Source organism: Morone saxatilis, unplaced genomic scaffold (genome assembly GCF_004916995.1).
Source record: "Morone saxatilis isolate NCDOM2014 unplaced genomic scaffold, NCSU_SB_2.0 Contig22, whole genome shotgun sequence".
NCBI lineage: Eukaryota > Metazoa > Chordata > Actinopteri > Moronidae > Morone > Morone saxatilis.
This window is the reverse complement of record NW_023339785.1, coordinates 10,973,573-10,991,969: the sequence shown is the minus strand read 5'-3', so window position 1 is coordinate 10,991,969 and position 18,397 is coordinate 10,973,573. Positions and strand designations below refer to the sequence as shown.

The following is an 18,397-nucleotide window of genomic DNA, read 5'->3' as shown; positions in this document are numbered from 1 at the left end:
AGGAGGGGGTGGGGTGGGGTGGGGGGGGGGCAAAAACCTGTCAGGATGAAATTCGGCTCAAGGATGAGAGAGCACATCTTCTTTTCAACTCTTTTATCATTTTCGACAGTGGCTTGAAGACTTCAATCGAGCTACAGCACGTTAAAATAAAGCTCTGCTGTCCAAATTTGTCTTTTCATGGTGAAGTCATAAGTACTCAACATTATTCTTATTAAGACACCAAAGAGATGAGAGGCAAAAAAACAACGAAATAATGAATATTATTGCCCTGAAAGTTTTACAAATAGTGCAGAGCTGAAATAATTCATCAATTTGTCTGAAAATTTATTCAACAATTCTGATAACAGGTTTAGATAGTCTGGTTCCTGCTTTCACATGTGAATATGTGCTGTCTTAAATGCTTATCATGACTGATGAAACTACGGGTTGGTTGCAGCCCTAAAACAGTGACTTTTGGGTCCCTCCATTAAAGCAACATGCTTTTTTTCCCTGCTGGCAGAGCGACTGACTGCAAGGCATAAAAATACCTAATCCATAGAACAGATTCTCAAGTAACCGATAGATTTATTGATAGAGGCAGGTAGAGACCAAGACACCTGCCTTGTAGACTGTGACATATATGCACCGTTATTAAAACAAAACAGAATGATTTTATTTGCTTCTAAAGTAAAAGTCTTACACTTATTTATTTTCAACAATGTGCAAGAGTCAGGTTTTGCATATGGCAAGCTGTACAAGAATATATAAACACAAAAACAAATGCTAAGCTAAAGCAAAATGCATTTTCAATGTAATAGCTGGTTGAAGGTCAATGTGATAACATTTAACAATGACAGAAAATACTGAAAAATAAATTAAACTAGTTCTTATTCTGTAGTTTGCTATCAAAATGTCAAATCTTCAGTCTTACAGTGTTTTATTTCTGTGATGTAAAATATTTTGTGGCTATTTCTCACCTTCCTGAAGGATGAATGTGCATTACACTGATACACTTTCAAGGTTTTTAGCAATTAAAATACCATATTCTCTGTTGAACTTGCATTCACTGAACTTAAACCTACTACTGACACTGCTTTGGGCAATTTGCCGCCAGGGCGTTATGGTCTATTACTGCTCAATGGACAATACCAAAGGTAAGAATACACAATAAACAGATAAATCTATATACATAAAAAGATACTCAGATCGCTTGCAAGTTGTTTGCTTGGAAGACACGAGGAGATGAAATATGTACAAGTCTTTTAAAAAAATTGGTTAAGTGGTTGTTCTTCTTCTCCAATGAGTTGAGCATCTACCTCTGCTGCGTGGACAGGCCGTTGTCCTGCCCGTCGCCTGCTGACAGCTGCCGGCTGATATTGCTCTGAACAAACTGTTTAAGGCCGTCATAACCCTGAGTGAACAAATACTCCAGGTACCAGCTCCACGGCTTGGAATGCTGAAACACACACACACACAGAAACACACCCCGTCACATCAGAGACATCTGAAGATTTATATGATCAAAGCACTCTCTGAAATATGACTGATGCACATCAAACTACATGAGAACATCATTATAAATTCAGATATGAAAAGGAGACCCTTCGTACCTTTATGGAGTTGAGGTCCATGTCCTTCCTCCCTGGCCAGCACTGATAAAGAGAGAACATTAATATTTATCGTCAGCCGACCCATCTACATCTCGCAAGATCACTGCTGGATGTTGCAGAACCAAAAAAGGGTACGTGTATTATTAAACATGATGAAAACCATGTCTCATGCATCACTCATTAATAATAAAATGTCTTTCTGTATTAATGTATCTTCTATGAAAGATACATTAATACCACATTTGTCTCCTTGTCTTGCCTGCAAGTCTATTAACCAAACTGCACAGACTGGCTGCACACTGATCCATCACTGGCCTCTTAAGTTTAGAAAAAAAGGAAAGAGCTTTTGTTTGAAAGGTACACGTGTTGCGTGGTCTGCAGCAGGTAGGATCGTACCCAAATATCTTTGTAAGACACAAATCAAGACATCCTAAATGGCCCACACTCACCCTCTGGTGAAAGTCGACAGCGTAGCTCAGGAAGGCGGGGTGGTGGATGAGGTCGAAGCTCGTCCAGTATTCTGGTACGTTGCTCTTGAGCAGCAGCTCCTCCCCCAGCTGTACATCCATGCCCGGTTGAAACATTTTGGAGTTCCACAGGCAGTTGACCATGACGACAACGTAGTGGTTGAACTCACGGAACGTCTGACGGCTGATGTGAAAGGCCTGCTAAAAAACAAAAAAAAAAACAAACGAAAATCGAAATGAGAAGAAAGAAACAAAGAATCCAACTAAATCACTCTCCATATCTGCAGAGTTTCACATCTGTTGTTTGCTGTGCTGATTCATTTGCATGCCATTTACCAAGTATATTTTTCTTAATAAAAAGTACCACTGACATTTTCAGCGTACGGGCTGCTTGACATGTACTTGTAAATTCACATCTCGCAGTGGTAGATATATTAAAATCAACAACTTTTTAAGTCCTCATCTGAGAGGGTATTAAAAGGTTATCAGCTGTCGGTGGATGCTTGTGAATTCCTAAAGAGCTGGACTGAGAAATGTAAAATCTATATAAACTAACACCATGAATCAAAACATACAGAGAGTCACTTTCGGAAGAGAGCAGCAGCTAAATGCCTAAAATGTAAATGCAATCACAAGAAGAATCACTGCAAAAAAAAAAAACATTTCCTCCACAATGTATGTCGAGTACTTGGTGCAGTGAACCAAAACGTATCGCTGCCATGCAAACCACAATGTGCTGATTTTCAGACGTGCATACCAAGAAAAATATTTTTTTTGCTTTTACCTCTGTGACTTTTTCTTGACTCTTTGCTGATGTCAAGTTCACCTTGTACCTGAACAAAAAAAGAAACAGAAAAGAGCAGTGACCTCTGTGACCATGAATTACTGCAAAACAGCTTGTTCTCTATGGTCTGTCAAAAAACATAATGCAATTACGTCCCAATTTTCTTTTGCCATGACATTTTTAAGCTCAGCTTTGGTAAAATTACTTCCGAAGCCTGCGGTGTAGTCAATTAGCCGACGCTGGAGGGATTGCTGTTATTAAAGCCTGGAGTTACAAACAACATTTGAGTCCTACATTAAAAAAAAAAAGAGGAGAGGGCTTAAGTGTATTGCCTCTTAGCCTCTCATTATCATAAATCATACATTAACATTTAAGTACAGCAAAGCTATTTGAGTCCAGTTTTTTCCTGCCATCAAATATACATAAACATATGACGCACCACATTAAGGGTGTTGCTAGCATATGCATCGTTATCGGCTTATGGCAGGTTGCACTTGGATGAAGAGTCCCCACCTGTACATGATGTAGGCCAGTCGGTCCACGCTAACAGGGTCAGCGGCGAACAGGGTGGGGTAAAAAACTCCAGCTGGAGGCATCACCACGAGGGGGAGTCCGTACTTCAGAAACGTGTCACACACCTGGGGGAGGGAAGTTAAGAGTGAAAAGATACTCCCACGGACAATATATCGCAGAGCTGAAACTTTCATTAAGAAGCTTTATTATACTATGTCCATGTGGCTGTCTTGGTATCCAGTCTTCAAATATATGCAATTTTGTTGTTCCAAATAAAGCTGGGAACTCCTTAAAACATGCGTCTTTTCTGTTCCTAAATCAGACACAACTTCATCTCCTTGCACTCTTCTAAAACCTCTCTGAATTGGAGGCAAGCCAAACCTTCTGTCAATGTTTATTTGGTTGGAATATTAGGATATGTTGTGATCATCAGTGTTGCCCATTTTAAGATTTTTTTCATTCATTTTATGCATTTATTTTTAACTAAATACTCTCTTTTAATAATCCTTCTTATATTTATTGCTGTTATCTCATTAAGCTAACATGCATCTGATCTCATCTGTTTTGTGATCCTTGATTATTCTTTCCATATTTTATCTAACTTGTCTTTCCTGTATGTTTTGCTGTTTTAAGAAATATAAATACTCTACTTTGAATAATAATACTGCTGCATACATGCGTGTCTCCTTCTTCACTGTGAAGTTCACTCAGCGTTTGTGCACGTCAAGTTTCCACATCATACACACATACATAACATGCATTTACATACACTACACATCAGACCATGAATGGCTTCCAAACTAGCTGTTATGTCAAATATGTATACTGTTATATACATGTTAAACCCAGATTTAAGGTAAACACAGAGACACTTTCCTTTTTCAACAGATGACTGTGAAAACAGCCTTCTAGTGTCAAACTAATACATAAATCATCATGCACAGTGAAGGGCAAACAACCAAGTGAAGTAACAATAAGCAAACCACATTTTTAAATAAAGTTATATCATTTAGAAGCACCAGTAAAGCACAAGTACAGGCTGTATCTAGGTTGACAAAGCCACAAAGCAAAATTAAACAGCATCAGCTCATTTACTGTCTCATAGAAGTCCAGGATGAAGCTGAGGAGGAGAGAGTGACAGCCTTCCAGTTGAAGGCCCACAGAGGCCAGCCGACCCACGAAGTGAACCAGCTCCATCACTGAATCCTTGAACCCCGAAAGAGTCATGTTTCTGGGACAGAGGGCAGAGCAGAGAGTAAAAGTTAGTCAGTTCCCTTGCCCTTGAAGCATTAATCAATCGGTGACTCAGGTCTCAGATACAACAGAAGAAAGCTCCCAAACTCAGGCATGTGGTAGTCCAATACAAAGGACAAACACTGAGGCAAACACTTGGGAAAGTGTACACAAATACAAAATCAATGATTTCTACATCTAACCCCCGAGTTGTGTTCTAGCTAAATACCAGAGGTGAGTTTGAAAATGGCAGTGCATAAAAATGGATCTCTCCGCTTATTGGACCGTTCATTGTTGAATTAGACAATACTGATAAAGCCCAGATATTAAAACGTAATCAACACCAACTCCCCCCTCCTTCATTTGGAAGCTGGAAAATCATTTAACTGGATATTGGGGCTGTTTCTGTCTCCAACAAATTTCAATTAAATGATTTAATGGATAAATGGGCTGAAAACCAAAAGGGAAAAACACATCAATACACACTTGTCTTGCCTTAGTTGCTTTGCTTGCTAGTGAACAATATGTGACATAAATTACAGCTTAAAAGTTACTGTATATAGTCCAGTGTGGGATTCAGTCAAGATTTTATTTCATAGAACAAAAGGGTCAACCACTCTGTGACGATGGTGTGACAGAAAATTTATAGAAATAGTAAGTCTCATATTTGAAACAAAAATTGGTTACTCAACTGGGACTCCTATAACAGGGAGTGATTCTTTCATTACACTAACCCACAGTAAATAAAACTGGGGCAAGACCTCAATACTTTTAGTGCATCTGTAAGAACTGATTTGGTGTGAGAAGGCATTTTGGCATTTCTTGGCTCGAAAGTAAAAAGCTAAAAGAGCTATAAGCCTTATGCTCTCAAGTAAATTCACAAAGTGTTTCAGGTCTATTGCTTGTTTATGCTCAGGGCATAAACAAGTAGCAGGAAGTAGATGTGAGACTCACATGGAGGTATGGCTGTTGAGGCTGATGTCCAAGTCGTCCTCCAGAGCATACACTGAGTGCCAGGTCAGCCACTTCAACAGCATAGTGTTTAGACACTCCATCAGTCCACACTGAACGCACACACAGATGACGAAAAGAAAAAGCATACAGTAGTTAAACACTAATCAAATACAGGACCCATTATAAGGGCTTAAAAAAAAATGACACCAAAAAAGACTGTCTATTTTCTATTCAGTTATATCAGAGGGTTTTGTAATTCAAGCACAGACGCAGGAGATAACTCATTATACCTGTGCCTCTGAGAGGAAAGCCTACCTTGAAAAACATTGAGGATGTGAAGAAGAGCTGCATGAGCGGTTCAAACAGGAGCTGTCTGATTTCTGAAGCGGGGGAGACAGAAGGTTACAGTTGTACCAGCTACATAATTCAGGGCACCATGATGCAATTCCAGAGATATGGCTGTGATTTCATTCAAGTGGAGAGCAAAGTTGGGGAGGAAAACAGTTGTCTATGTGTGTGACATAGATTGACACAAAGACAGAACAATCAATACGGAGAAAGACAGTTTGAAAGCAAAACTCACGAGAACTGGGGACAACGGGAATGTTGCTCAGCAGGCCGAGGATCTGTGGGCGGAGGAGGGAGCCGTCCCACACATTGAGAAATTTGTAGAGAAAAGCCTCTGAACTGGAAAACCCCTCCTGGTAGAGAGAAAAACATTACTCTTAGTGCAGGTTAAAGCAGGTTAAGGAATACAGGAAATGGTGAATGACAGGTGGGAGGTAGCTATTGGGGCCGGAAATGTGGGGCTCACCTGGAGAAAGTGCTGTGTGGACAGCAACTTGTTCAAAAACTGCAGAGCTTCTTCTGAATTCTGGGAGGCTCCTCCATCGCCGCAGAACAAAAATTCTTAACAGAAAAAGCAACCAAAAAAAAGAAGCAAAAAACAGGTATTTAGTGAGTGAAAAAGTCGAGGGAATAAAAAGGAAACCAGCAAAAGATTTCAGATCACCCCCCCCTCAGTCCTCTCTAAACCCTTTTCTGAAAGAATCCCTTTGATATGCCAACTAGGTAACGTGTGAGGGTTCAACTTAAGGTTTTTGCTTTGGAGGAATCTTCCTGACAGAGGATGTCACAGCAGTTTTGTAGTTGTTTTCTCGCCTCCCTTACCTTCGTGGAGAGCGTAGCCTAGCCAGAAGTTGAGGCGTAGGAGGGCAGACTCATCCTGTACACAGTCCAGGTACTGCAGTGCCAGACTGGAGCCCAGCAGTGAGCCCATCTGAGCGGGCAGCTGGTGGAGGTAAGAGGAAGAAATAGAAACACATGCAAGAAAATATGGTTGAGAGGCTAAAATAATCAAATATCCATGAATACAAATAAGAACAGGCGAAAAACAAAAATCATACTGCCAAGTAACTATACTCAAAACACAAATCACGAATGTCACAAATTACAGTAATATTAACACAAATAGCTGATTTTAGTTCCCCTCAAGTTAGATTCAAATCAATCCCTTTCCCTGCTAAAGAATAAACTGATGCTTGTGTCCTTGTTTTCACTGAGTGGTCCAGCAATCCACTACTAGGCACTAATTCGTCAATATCCTGTAATCGCCATTATGCCAGCACTGGGACATTTTTTTCATCACACTGGATAGTTTATATAGTCCCTTATTGTGTATTAACAGCTGCCTCCCAATATGGGGACTTCAGTCAGTATAATAAATATCAAGAAGACAGACTGTGCACGGACACAGCCAAGTTCTTCGATAATTATGGAGCAACTGTATCATTAAACTGAGAAAGCGTTATTCAGTTTTTGACAACAGGAGTGCATGGCAATGAGGGAAATAATCAATGATCTTTAGTCAGTGCCTTCGCTGAATAGTTTCATGAGTGTAATTGACTGTACTCATCTGTCTTTTACTAAGACGCAACAAAGTAGAGTCAAAGCCTTATCGCTCACGTTGGCGTTGTGGTAGTGAAAGGAGTGAATTTATGTAGCATGACGCATAAAAGTCTGTGAGCCATTTAAAATGACTTATATCAGTTCATCAGGACACTGAATCTGCAGGGCAAATAGACATTTATGGAGAGGAATCTTTAAATGACCAACTCCTAGGAAACTTTGTCCAGTGTATTACTTAGATACATCTCATCTCAGGGCCTTTGCTTTCATTACTCATATAGCATAGATAAACTACTGATGATATCTGTAAAAAAGAATAACGATCTGTTTAAAAAACAAATGATAAGCACTGTGCTCATGAAGTTAGTTTATGCTCTAATCTAATAAACAAATTACAGTCCCAGGCCACCTCTGCTGCAGTTTCTCTAGGACAAAACTGTTAGCGGCCAAGTATGATGTACAGACAAAATTATAACAGTGACACAGCACCACCCTGTGGCTGTGACGATGTATCACAATTACACAGTTAAAACAGACTGGTTAGGCATCCTAATGCCGTGGAGAAACTGGCATACATTTCATTCTGCAGCGTAAATGATTAATGATCCTCACACTTAATGCTTAGATAATATTCCATCTGTTCCCACTCCAGGTGTGTTGGGGCTATGGGACTAAGAGCGGAACAGTGGGCGCTGAGGTAAATGGGAGCAGAGTGAAGAGAGACGGTGGCCTCTGTGTCAGCACCCCACAGATTCATAACTCAGAGCTTAGTCCTGGGAGAAATTACCTCTATATGGTGCATATTTTCCAGTAGCTGAGCAAAGGAGTGGAGCTGCACGAGGGGGACCACCTTTCTGCTGGAGGACAGCTCAGTCTGAGCCTGTTTATTGACTACAGAACTCAAAGCCGGCAATTCCAGGTGGCAGTGTTTCTGAAAAAGGAGGTAAAACAAATAAAGACAGTCCTATGCTAGCATATGCTTTTATATGTATATACTTTTTTTATTTCCTTGAATTAATAAAAATCTAAATAAAGATAAAACGGACTCATTACAAATATACACTTTCTAGATCTGATACTCAGCAATATCCTATGAACACGTCGCTCCCTGCAATCATACTTTAACATTTTGCACAAACAAACACAGTTAATAGTGCATCTGACAACTTAAACAGAGTTCCATACCCGTTTCCTAGTGTTGGTCTTATCTTTATCCGTGAAGGCCAAACCGATGCTGGAGGCAACTTGGGAACCGTTCCTCTTCTGGACACCAATCAACACTGATTTCCAGGGCGAATTGTGGTTCCTAAATCCACTCTGTAAGAAAAGAGAAAACATGTAATTCCTTCGGTGCTCCAGAGATGATGGTCATACGGTATTACGACAAGGGAAGGAGTATTAACTGCACAGTCTATGTACAAACCTTCATTCGTGACGGAATAGAGAGCGTCACCAGTTCAGGACAAAACACTTTGTAAAGTGACAGTAGGTGCAGGAGGAACGGCTGCCTTCCCTGAGGAAAAAGAATATCAACAATCAATAACCAATGGTATGGAAAGGGTAAATATTAATGGGAATAATGCACGGAGTGAAGAAACACCCTGCAATTTGTCACTGACTAGATGTTCATACTGAGAAAGGAAATAATGCTCAGGAGGAAATCAAATCAGCAGGATGTTTACCAGTTTACTCTGTAGTTCCAGTAGCTTCCTGACTCGGAAGACACGCACTACAATGAGGAAAAAATGAAGTCAATAATGCTAGCAGCAGAATGAATATTAAAGACAGGAAATAATGGAGTAAACCAGGAAAAATGTGGGAAAAAAGCATTACAAATGAGCCATATTTTAGGAGTGAAAATGTTCGACTTACCACTTTCCTTTCTGGTCAAAAGGTACAACAGATGGCAGATGTAAGGACACTGGAAAAACGTGACAAAAGATAATGACTTTGCATCTCAGCAGTTGTTCAGTGGATCCAATATCACATTACAGTGTTGCAGTCATTTCATTACGCTGCAAGCAGACAGTCTTTCACATGTGAACAAACAACAACTGAGAAGCAGTGGGACCTGTTCCAATAAGCATTTTTACTGAGTTATGTAAACTTTGCTGAAGAAAATCCAGAATACAACTGTTAACTTTCAGTTTCAGATATGAAAGACGGGATTTTTGGTTTTAGTAGCAGAGTTATACAGATAACTCACTAACCTGCTTCTTTAAACTGGTTATTTTTCACCTTAACAGATTAACTTCAGCCAAACAGAACAACACAAACATCTTTTGTAATGTATGAATTATAGGCCTAAACCCTTATGCATCACACCAAGTCTGTGTGTACCAGAGGTTCTTCAAAGCACGGTGACTTGAACAAGGCACATCATTAATAAACATGGCATTTGGCATTTCATTCTTGTTTCTTAAAAAATAGCTCTGGCTTATGCAGTAAACACACATGTCATTTAAATGCCAAATAAGCTCATTGAACCCTATATTTGTTGCTTATCAGCATACATACCAGATTTTCCTCTGTGACGAAGCTGAAGATGAAGCCATAGATAGCACGAAGGTCATCTTTTGCATCAATCAAGTCAAACATGGTCAACACCCACTTTATGAAAAGAACCTGAAAATTTAACATACAAGTCAGCACATATTCTTTAAGGGTAATATTACATCTCTTCCAACTACTTATGAACTGAAAACAAATAAAAATAAATTGGACAAATAAAATCCAGATTTGACAGAAATCATGATTATAGAATTGGTAAAAAAGTAAAAAAAAAAACTCATTCAGATCAAAATTTAAACTTCAAGTTTTAATATTTTAAATTGCAAACAAAAGGGATTTGCATTTACTTGTGTGCCGAAAGGTATTTTGCCAACACCCAGCCAAGCCACTGCTCGAACAACAGCCTCCTGTGGCACCACAGTGGCAGGAATCAGACACTTCAGCACCCGGGGACAGAGAATCGTCCCTACACAGAGAAATTCATAGAAACAAAATCAGTTAAAGGAAGCAAGTGTTAAGACGGACACACTTTCTACTTTGCACAGGTGTTCCTATATCTTGGGGGAGATTAAAAAACAATGCTTGTGCGACATGTTTAAATGTGTGTGAGAAATATGTGCTCACATCACACTGCTAGGACAGCACACCATTTCTACCATATAAGTGATATTTGGCAGCAGCATTCTTGTCAATTAAACGGCACTAAGACACAACTAGCAGATGGTATTGCATTGCGTAGAGCAAAGTGGATCACAGTGACTAACACTGCCACAATTAAATTGACTGACATATGAACAAGAGTGTGACAGCCCTGTGATAAACTGGAAACCTGTCCAAGGTGTACACAGACAGACAGCAGCCCCCATCGACCCTGTGCAGGTGAAGCACCAAACAGCATGGATGGATGGTATTATGGTCTACACATACAGGCCCATTCCTTCTGCTACAAGGTCCACAATTCATGCTCAGTCCACAGCAGCTGCTTGGTGACCGTCTTACCCATACGGAGGCTCATGGCAAACTCCAGCATAATAGCGATGGCCTCTGGGGAAAGCCCTTTACTGTAGGCCACCTTCTCCACAAGCACCAGGTTCCTCTCCAAGTCATCGTTCCCCCGCACAGGAGTACCTGCTTCAACTACAGGAGTGAGAGGAATCACATCAGTGGGTATTGTGTTTGTTGAATGTTGAAGTACGTCCACAGTTTGACAGGTGAGTATTTTAAGTACATACTAAGTAAGTATGTTTGACAAAAGGTAGTGTCAACAAGTTCAGATGTTTCTTCCGCTAACAGATAGTGTGTTGTACTGTTTGCAAGAACAAAATTGAGTATTTTCCAGAAAATCTGTTAGTTGGCAACATGAAAAGCTTCTAGCTTCAACAGTTATTGCTTAGTGTAAACCCCCCATAAAATATTCAGGAATTTGGTGTGACAAATCATGAAACTGCTCTGTATACAGTGAATATTCCCAATGAAATCTTTTTAGTTGCAACCAGAAGCTCTCAGTTGGTCGGGGGAAATTTCCCCAGCCTTTGGCAGCCACAGTTTTAGCTTTAGGAGGCTGAAATTTGGCATGGAGGTCACAGAATACAAGAGGGCAACAACTTCTAGGACAATATTACAACAATCAGAATGTAGGTAACAATTCAAAAAACAAATCATATTATATTGGTGTTATTGAGGATGAATGTCATTTTCTTTTTGACTCACCATGTACAATGACTTGAGGAACCACCTGTTCCAACTGAAATCCAACTAAAGAACCCTGATTTGTTTTGGTTGTCTGAATTTGAAATGTTGAGATGGCTCTTAAACGAGTTTTTTGTTCTAGCAAAAACATAGAAGATGCATGGCAATGGAGACACTGAGCGCTGTATCCAACATAATAAAACATTTTGGTAAAAGAAAAATTTGTCATGTGGCCATGTTGGCTGATGTTGCTCTAGTGTCTTGTAAGCCCATTATGGGCTGGGCACCACTTCAATAAATACAATCAGTCAGTCAATATATTCATTATCTTGCATTGTCTAATTCGCAGATGTATGACCTGCATTAAACCACTCTCGGGTGTAAAATCTTAACAAAAGTCAACAATCCTACAGATTCAGTATAAACAGGGTCAACACTAACAATGGCAACAGATGACGTCACACCCCCCCGGGTTGATCCTCCGGTATCAGAGCTTTTAATTACCGCGTTTGTTCATAACGTTAATGACTTTCACACTAATGGACCGCTGAGTTGGGTTAACGTGATATACACGGTCAATGGTTGGGAGCTACAAAGTGACTTAGCAACATTAGCTGTGAATCTGCACCGCAACGCCGATACGAAAGTAACTTTGACTTAACGTAACGTTAAGTTATAACGTTACGTTAAAGTTTTTTTTTTGCGTTGTCTTATTTTTTTTGTAGCTGGCTCGATAGCGTTATACTTGGAAAAAGCTTAGTGCCGTTGGTAACAGAGCACCATCTGTTATCGACCTGTGTGGGTTTGAGCCTACCGTCGGAGAAGTACTTCAGGGCCAGAACAAACGCGTCCCCCGCCTCGTTCTTCCTTTTCTCTTTTACTGCGACTCTCAGACTTCTGTTAATGCTCCGGTTGGACACAGACTGGTCGTTTAGAGACGATTGGTCTGAATCCGACGGCCCCGACAGGTTTAGCTTTGCTGCCATTTCTACATTGCTATAAAAACAACTTGAAAACCCTCTGCACTGTACTAACTCCGTCCTCAGCCATTCAAACAAAACTCAAATCCTCCGCGCCCGTTGGCTCTGCGCTTGCGCAGTATAGTCCACCCGCTCCTAATCTCCCCGGGAGTTGTAGTCCGTTCAGTTTCAACCAAACGGAGGCGTGAACTACAGTCCCACAATAGCTAGCTGTTTATGTGTGTATGTTTGTTGTTCGTGAGAGGAAAATATATTTCTAACAACGTCGAAAGCTGGTCAGTACTTCCTAATAAAATGATATTAACGTACCAGTACACACAGCTCTCTGCTAGAGCTAGCTTTTTGCCAGGATTTTGACATTTTGTGATGTTTTTATTTGTGCAGGTTTTGAGATATCACTCCCTGGGATGAGCAGGTACCGCTGTCAGATAATGCAGTTGAATGGATTTTGTTTGTGGTGCTCAGACAGTACTGAAATGTGACATTTAAAATCACTGTGGATAATCCACAGACCTCACTATCAAGAGTTTTCTCAGGAGTATGTCTTCAGTAGAAATGAGTTGCAGTGAAATCTTCACGAGGTATGTGAATTATTCAGAATAACTGGGACACTGTCTCTGAAAATAAATTGGTTCAGATTTTTTATGTAATTTTTCAATGCTCTGAACACCAAAGATACAATTCCATTCTCCTCCATTTTTCTTTCAAATAATCACTTTGGTCAAGAAAATGTAGTGAAATGTCCATCTCAAAAGTTCCCAGTGCCCATGTTAAGATATTCAGAAGTCTTGTTTTCTCTGACCAACAGTCAATAACCCAAAGGTTTCAGTTTCCTACCATGAAAGACAAAGAAAAACAACAAATATTCACATATAAGAACCTGAAATCACTCATTTGTTTTTGTTTGTTTTTTGCAGTTTTGCCTAAAACATGTCATTAATTGTAGGAGAATTATCAAATTGTTGCCAATTAGTTTTCTGTCAACTGACTGATCAACTAAACCTGGTAAAATAAAACAAAAAATACATAAACTTGGAGATGGAGAAGGTTGCATTCTCTGTAAAAAAGGAAATATTGCTGTATTTAGTATTTGTTTTTGTGTTGATCATAAACATTACTATAACAGTGACAATTAGTTCTTTGGGGGAAAAAACTGCACAATTTCAAATGAAGTCTACTGCCCCAAAACTTTCCCCCAAACTGTAACTGACCTCCAGTCCAGTTTTCATGCTTAGGGGTAAAAGCAGGAGCAAAATGACCCAATTTTGTCTTAAGGGCAAAAGACACAACAGAAGGACCCTTGTGTCTGAGCGCTGCTGCTTGTCCCCTCACTTTCTTTGTTCGGTCCGCATGGGCCTGGGCCTTTTCTGCCCATGTTGGGTTAGGATTAGGGATTTTGCTGCGTTGAAAATGGCACTGGCACACAGAACAGTTTCAGCCCATTCTCTAAAAATGTCAGCCAAATTCTGCAGTCAGAAATCCTCTTACAGCAAAAAGTATATTTACTAAATAAAGTTATTTAATTAGGGTACTTCCCCTATGATAGAATTGCTGAATATCTACATTCATTTAATGCTAAACCTTATAAACTTACTTACTGACGAGCACTTTATATCTGGGGCCATAAAACTTCATGTAGCTTCTGTGCTGATATGAAGGAATTACCCTGACAGGGACTGACTGTAGCTATATAACAAGTTTACAACACAAAAATCAAACAACAGCACCCATTGTTGCAAACTGAAGGTAGGTAGTACTTTGACTCAATATAATGCAAGAATGCTAATAAAACAAACAATAATTAGTCAGTCTTACCTCCAATTCTTTATTTTAAGTTCATCATTTACAGAAATATTGTGAATCTCAAAACTGACAATTTTCAACTGAGATTTCATCCCCTGACAAAACTGTAATAGGAATGCTTTTCATATTTCATAGAGAGAAACAAATAAAAACAAACAGATGAGACAGTGAATAGGTTTAAGACTTCAAGTGTGAATTACAAAAGGTAAAATTCAATTTTTAACAGGCAAAAAGACTTTTTTTGATTTGGTTATGTTCTGCTGTACAAGCTAGCAGCAGACACCTGAGGCAGCAACTAGCTGTCTTTTCCAGCTAAACAACTTCACTGTGGTAACTGAACTGAAAGGAGAGAGAGGATATTCAGCTTATTTTACTCTGGGAGAAAGGATTTCATGCGCACATCTGCAAAAATGAATAGATTTGTCTTTCTAAAATAGCCTTCGGGTAACACTGCACCAACATAAGATGTGGATATGTAATACTAGCTGATGTATAATTAGTACAAAATTCTTTTAAAGGTGCTCATTTTGATGTATGTTCTATACTCTTGACCAAATGAAACATGCTTGAACTATTGGAATTCATAATTCATCAATCTCTCCTACCTACAGTATAAAAACAAATTAGAAAAACAACCTACAAAGATTCTTCCATGAAAAACAGCATTCTCAAATCAACGTGTAACATAAATGAAATTCATACTTGACTAATAACAAGAACACAAACACATTTAACACAGTGTAGGACTGAAATAAATAGGGAAAATGGGTTGACTATTGTGACAATGAGATGAGTTCAACGGCGTTTCCACAGGTATGATTGTCCACGGTTATGTAAAGGATGCATGGGTCAGGAGTTCTCAGTTTCACATTTAGAGTGCAGAGGAGCAGGTGAGAGTAGTAGTCAGCCGGCCGGATGAGACACGAGATGTGTGTGAGGGGTATTATTACTACCGGGAGTGACTGTTTCCTTCAAAATCTGAATTACTACAATCCATAGAGGCGCACCAGGTTCCCATTGTTGTAGCTTGGACCAAAGTAGGAGAGGATCTTAAGACTGCTTGACCTTGTTCTTTTCCTGGTCATTGATGTGCTGTTCCTCTCTGCTGTCCTCTCTTTCCGGCCGGTCATCACTCTGGCGGGCAATAAGCAGTCGGCAGGTGAGCAGAATACCGAAGACTAGAGCGTGGGCGTACCGTTTCAGGGGGTCTCCTACGAGCTGGTGGAAGAACAAGACAGCCAGCATGACCAGCAGCAGCAGGAAGTTGGCCACATCCTTCGGCCTGCCCGGCACGAGGGTGAGCACCATGCCGCAGCCCACCTCCAGGGAGCCGATGATCTTACGAAGTAGGACCGAGCTGATCCCAATCTTTTTCAGGCCCGGCAATGCCTTGGCATAGCTCTTGTATGCCCTTTTCTGAGAGGAGAAAGTAGAGATCTTTTTAAATAACTAACATTTAACTAAGGTCACACAAAACTCCCACGGGTGTCTTTTAGTGAGGCCATTTAAGGACCATGTAAGGTCACCAGTCTCCAGTCTAGTGTTTAACATTCAGATGCTTTTATTCCAGCACTGTGGTTGTACAATTGATCTTTGGCCTATTCCTCCCTGACTCAAGAAATCCTATAGAGGTAAACAATTACCATAAAGAAGTGTCCTCTGAGGATATTAGGTTGGATTTTGCATTTAGCCTTTAGACATGTCAGAAATCATCTTCCACACAGGACACTTCAACATCAGCACCGACAGGCAGCTCACAGAATTTGCTCGAATGCGCCGCCATTGCTCTCTAGCTGTTAATCTGCTCTTCACATTAAAGGAGAACCGTAGCAGCTTATACATATTTAATAGGCTATAAAGAGACAGCTATAACTTAGAAATATCTTCATTATCCGGCATTTACGTGCATCTTTAAGGTAAATTATAGCTAGAATGTGTTAAAGTAAGATGCATTCACTATTCATCCCTGCTTCAGCGTTTACTATGTAGTGACAAACACGTTTCGGGTTGTTCTATGTAACGTTATCTGTCCTCAATGGATGCTACATGAGTTAATACCGACATATTTCAAGGGTTATCTTACAACACACTGCACTAGCATGTGTGCTAACTGTGTTGTTACAGGCAGTACAGCAGGTCGCAGCGTTTCATACATCTCCTGTGTGCAGTTCAACTAAAAGAGCAAGTCTGCATCGAAAGCATTTTATTTTCCGTATCTTTTACTATTTAGGTCAGCATCTCCTCACATTATTCGAGCCTGAGAGCCTTCCCGAGTCTGCATGCAGCACAGAACAATGGCCTTTACCCCCCCCCAGCTGAGGGCAGTTTATCGATACCATTCAACATTACTCACCATTTCACTGTATGCATCTTTGCTTAGCCTCGGAGTGAGCTTAATGGTCCCCATGAACACGAAAAACAAACCCAGAGCAAAAGAAAGCGCCACAATAGTTACTGTCCTTGGTGAGGCCATCTTTTCGCCACCGTGCATGCAGCAGGCGCTTCCCACTGAATTGACTGAAAGTCGGACGGTTTCCCGGTGAAGATGCGCCGGGGAGGGGGAGGGCTTCTGGATGAACGACAAAAATGGCGACGCTGGTCCCCTCTCTGCGCCGCATCCACGAGCAGGAGCCACCCACAGCCCAAACACAGTTTTACACTTCACATTATCACTTCACTTACTAACACTAACCCGACAGTGCTAGTAGGCAGTTATAGTTGATATGAACTACCACGAGTTGTCTCTAAACTCTCAATATTATCTTAATGTTTCAACATTTTGGGAAATACACGTTATTTGCTTCCTTGCAGTTTAGAAGGTTGCCAGGCAACCCGGAAAGACTCCAGGAAGTCACTTCACCTGGAAAAAGAAATAGTCTCACACACAACCACTAGCGTTAATTGAAGAGATCATTTAAGTGTGTTTCCCATCATGGCAAACCTTTCCTTTCAGGTGGATCCTTCTTCTGATTTTGAAGAGTGTCCCTGTGACAAAATATATGTGAGCAGGTGGTGCTCTAGCATAGAAAAGTAGTAAGGTTATAATGTACAGAGAGTGGGTAGGCCTTGGGGGCGATAGGGACCCAGCAGGTCAGGTTTATTTGGCCATGGGGAACGTTTTTCTTTTGTCTGCACAGACAAATCTGAAAGATTTTATTCCCAATTGTACCTGTGTGTCTCAAGGCAGCACATTAAAACATGTCAGCTGTTTTGTAGATTTCAATAAACTCTCATTAAAAACCAGAGCATGGTACGGTGAAATAAAAGTCTGTAATATTCAGAATTGTGAACATAGCCTGGCTTAAGCATTTGATTGACGAACCCAGGTGGTGTTTATGGTCCTAAATAAGAAAGCAAATTAGTCAGTAATCATTCTTATGCAACACAAGGATCATCTCTGGTTAACGTAAAAGCACAGGTCACTTTAGCCTTCTTCCCTTAGCTTAGGAAGTCATCCATTTTCCCCTGATAGCTCCCCACCTCACATCTCATCCTATATGATTAGTTCTGTACTTTTTATAGCCTCACACATCTATTGTTTTCCTGTGAGACACTTCAAAAGGATACTTCGCACATAACATGTAAAGCTACAGGTTTATGTAGGAATGTACAAATAGTATTGTAGAAAGTATTTGAGTGACACTACAGGAGCTACAAATAGCCTACATAATGAAAACAAAGAAAACAACACCTGGGTGCCCTGGTATTAATTGGGCTACAGTAGCTCGTCTGTTGGGCGACCAAGGCTCATTGATGCACGAGGAGAGTGATGGCTGGCCCGTGTGGTCTGATCCATGACCATGTCTCCGGTTCTTTTACTTCCTTGGAGCACTTTGGATAGGTACCGACCACTGCAGACTGGGAACACCCCACAAGAGCTGCAGTTTTGGAGATGCTCTGACCCAGTCGTCTAATCCTCACAATTTGGCCCTTGTCAAAGTTGCTCAAATCCTTACGCTGCCCATT

At 40.4% G+C, this 18,397-nt stretch overlaps 2 protein-coding genes across 2 annotated transcripts; both read right to left on the bottom strand.

Annotated features, from left to right (window-relative positions):
* Positions 1-620: 620 nt before the first annotated feature.
* cenpi (centromere protein I) lies at positions 621-12,634 on the bottom strand. The gene is made up of 20 exons (XM_035668790.1): positions 12,463-12,634; positions 10,959-11,096; positions 10,307-10,425; positions 9,966-10,073; positions 9,321-9,369; positions 9,131-9,177; positions 8,872-8,961; positions 8,634-8,765; positions 8,236-8,379; positions 6,711-6,831; positions 6,355-6,449; positions 6,124-6,241; positions 5,856-5,920; positions 5,541-5,650; positions 4,449-4,584; positions 3,354-3,478; positions 2,841-2,889; positions 2,039-2,257; positions 1,590-1,631; positions 621-1,435 (listed from the first exon to the last, which is right to left on the bottom strand). Exons 1-20 carry the CDS (start codon positions 12,632-12,634, stop codon positions 1,292-1,294), a joined length of 2,223 nt encoding a protein of 740 aa, XP_035524683.1. The 3' UTR covers positions 621-1,291.
* A 1,801-nt stretch (positions 12,635-14,435) lies between these two features.
* Positions 14,436-17,045, bottom strand: tmem35 (transmembrane protein 35). The gene is made up of 2 exons (XM_035669384.1): positions 16,785-17,045; positions 14,436-15,847 (listed from the first exon to the last, which is right to left on the bottom strand). The coding sequence occupies exons 1-2, from the start codon at positions 16,920-16,922 to the stop codon at positions 15,482-15,484; spliced, it is 504 nt and encodes a 167-aa protein (XP_035525277.1). The 5' UTR covers positions 16,923-17,045; the 3' UTR covers positions 14,436-15,481.
* Positions 17,046-18,397: the final 1,352 nt, after the last annotated feature.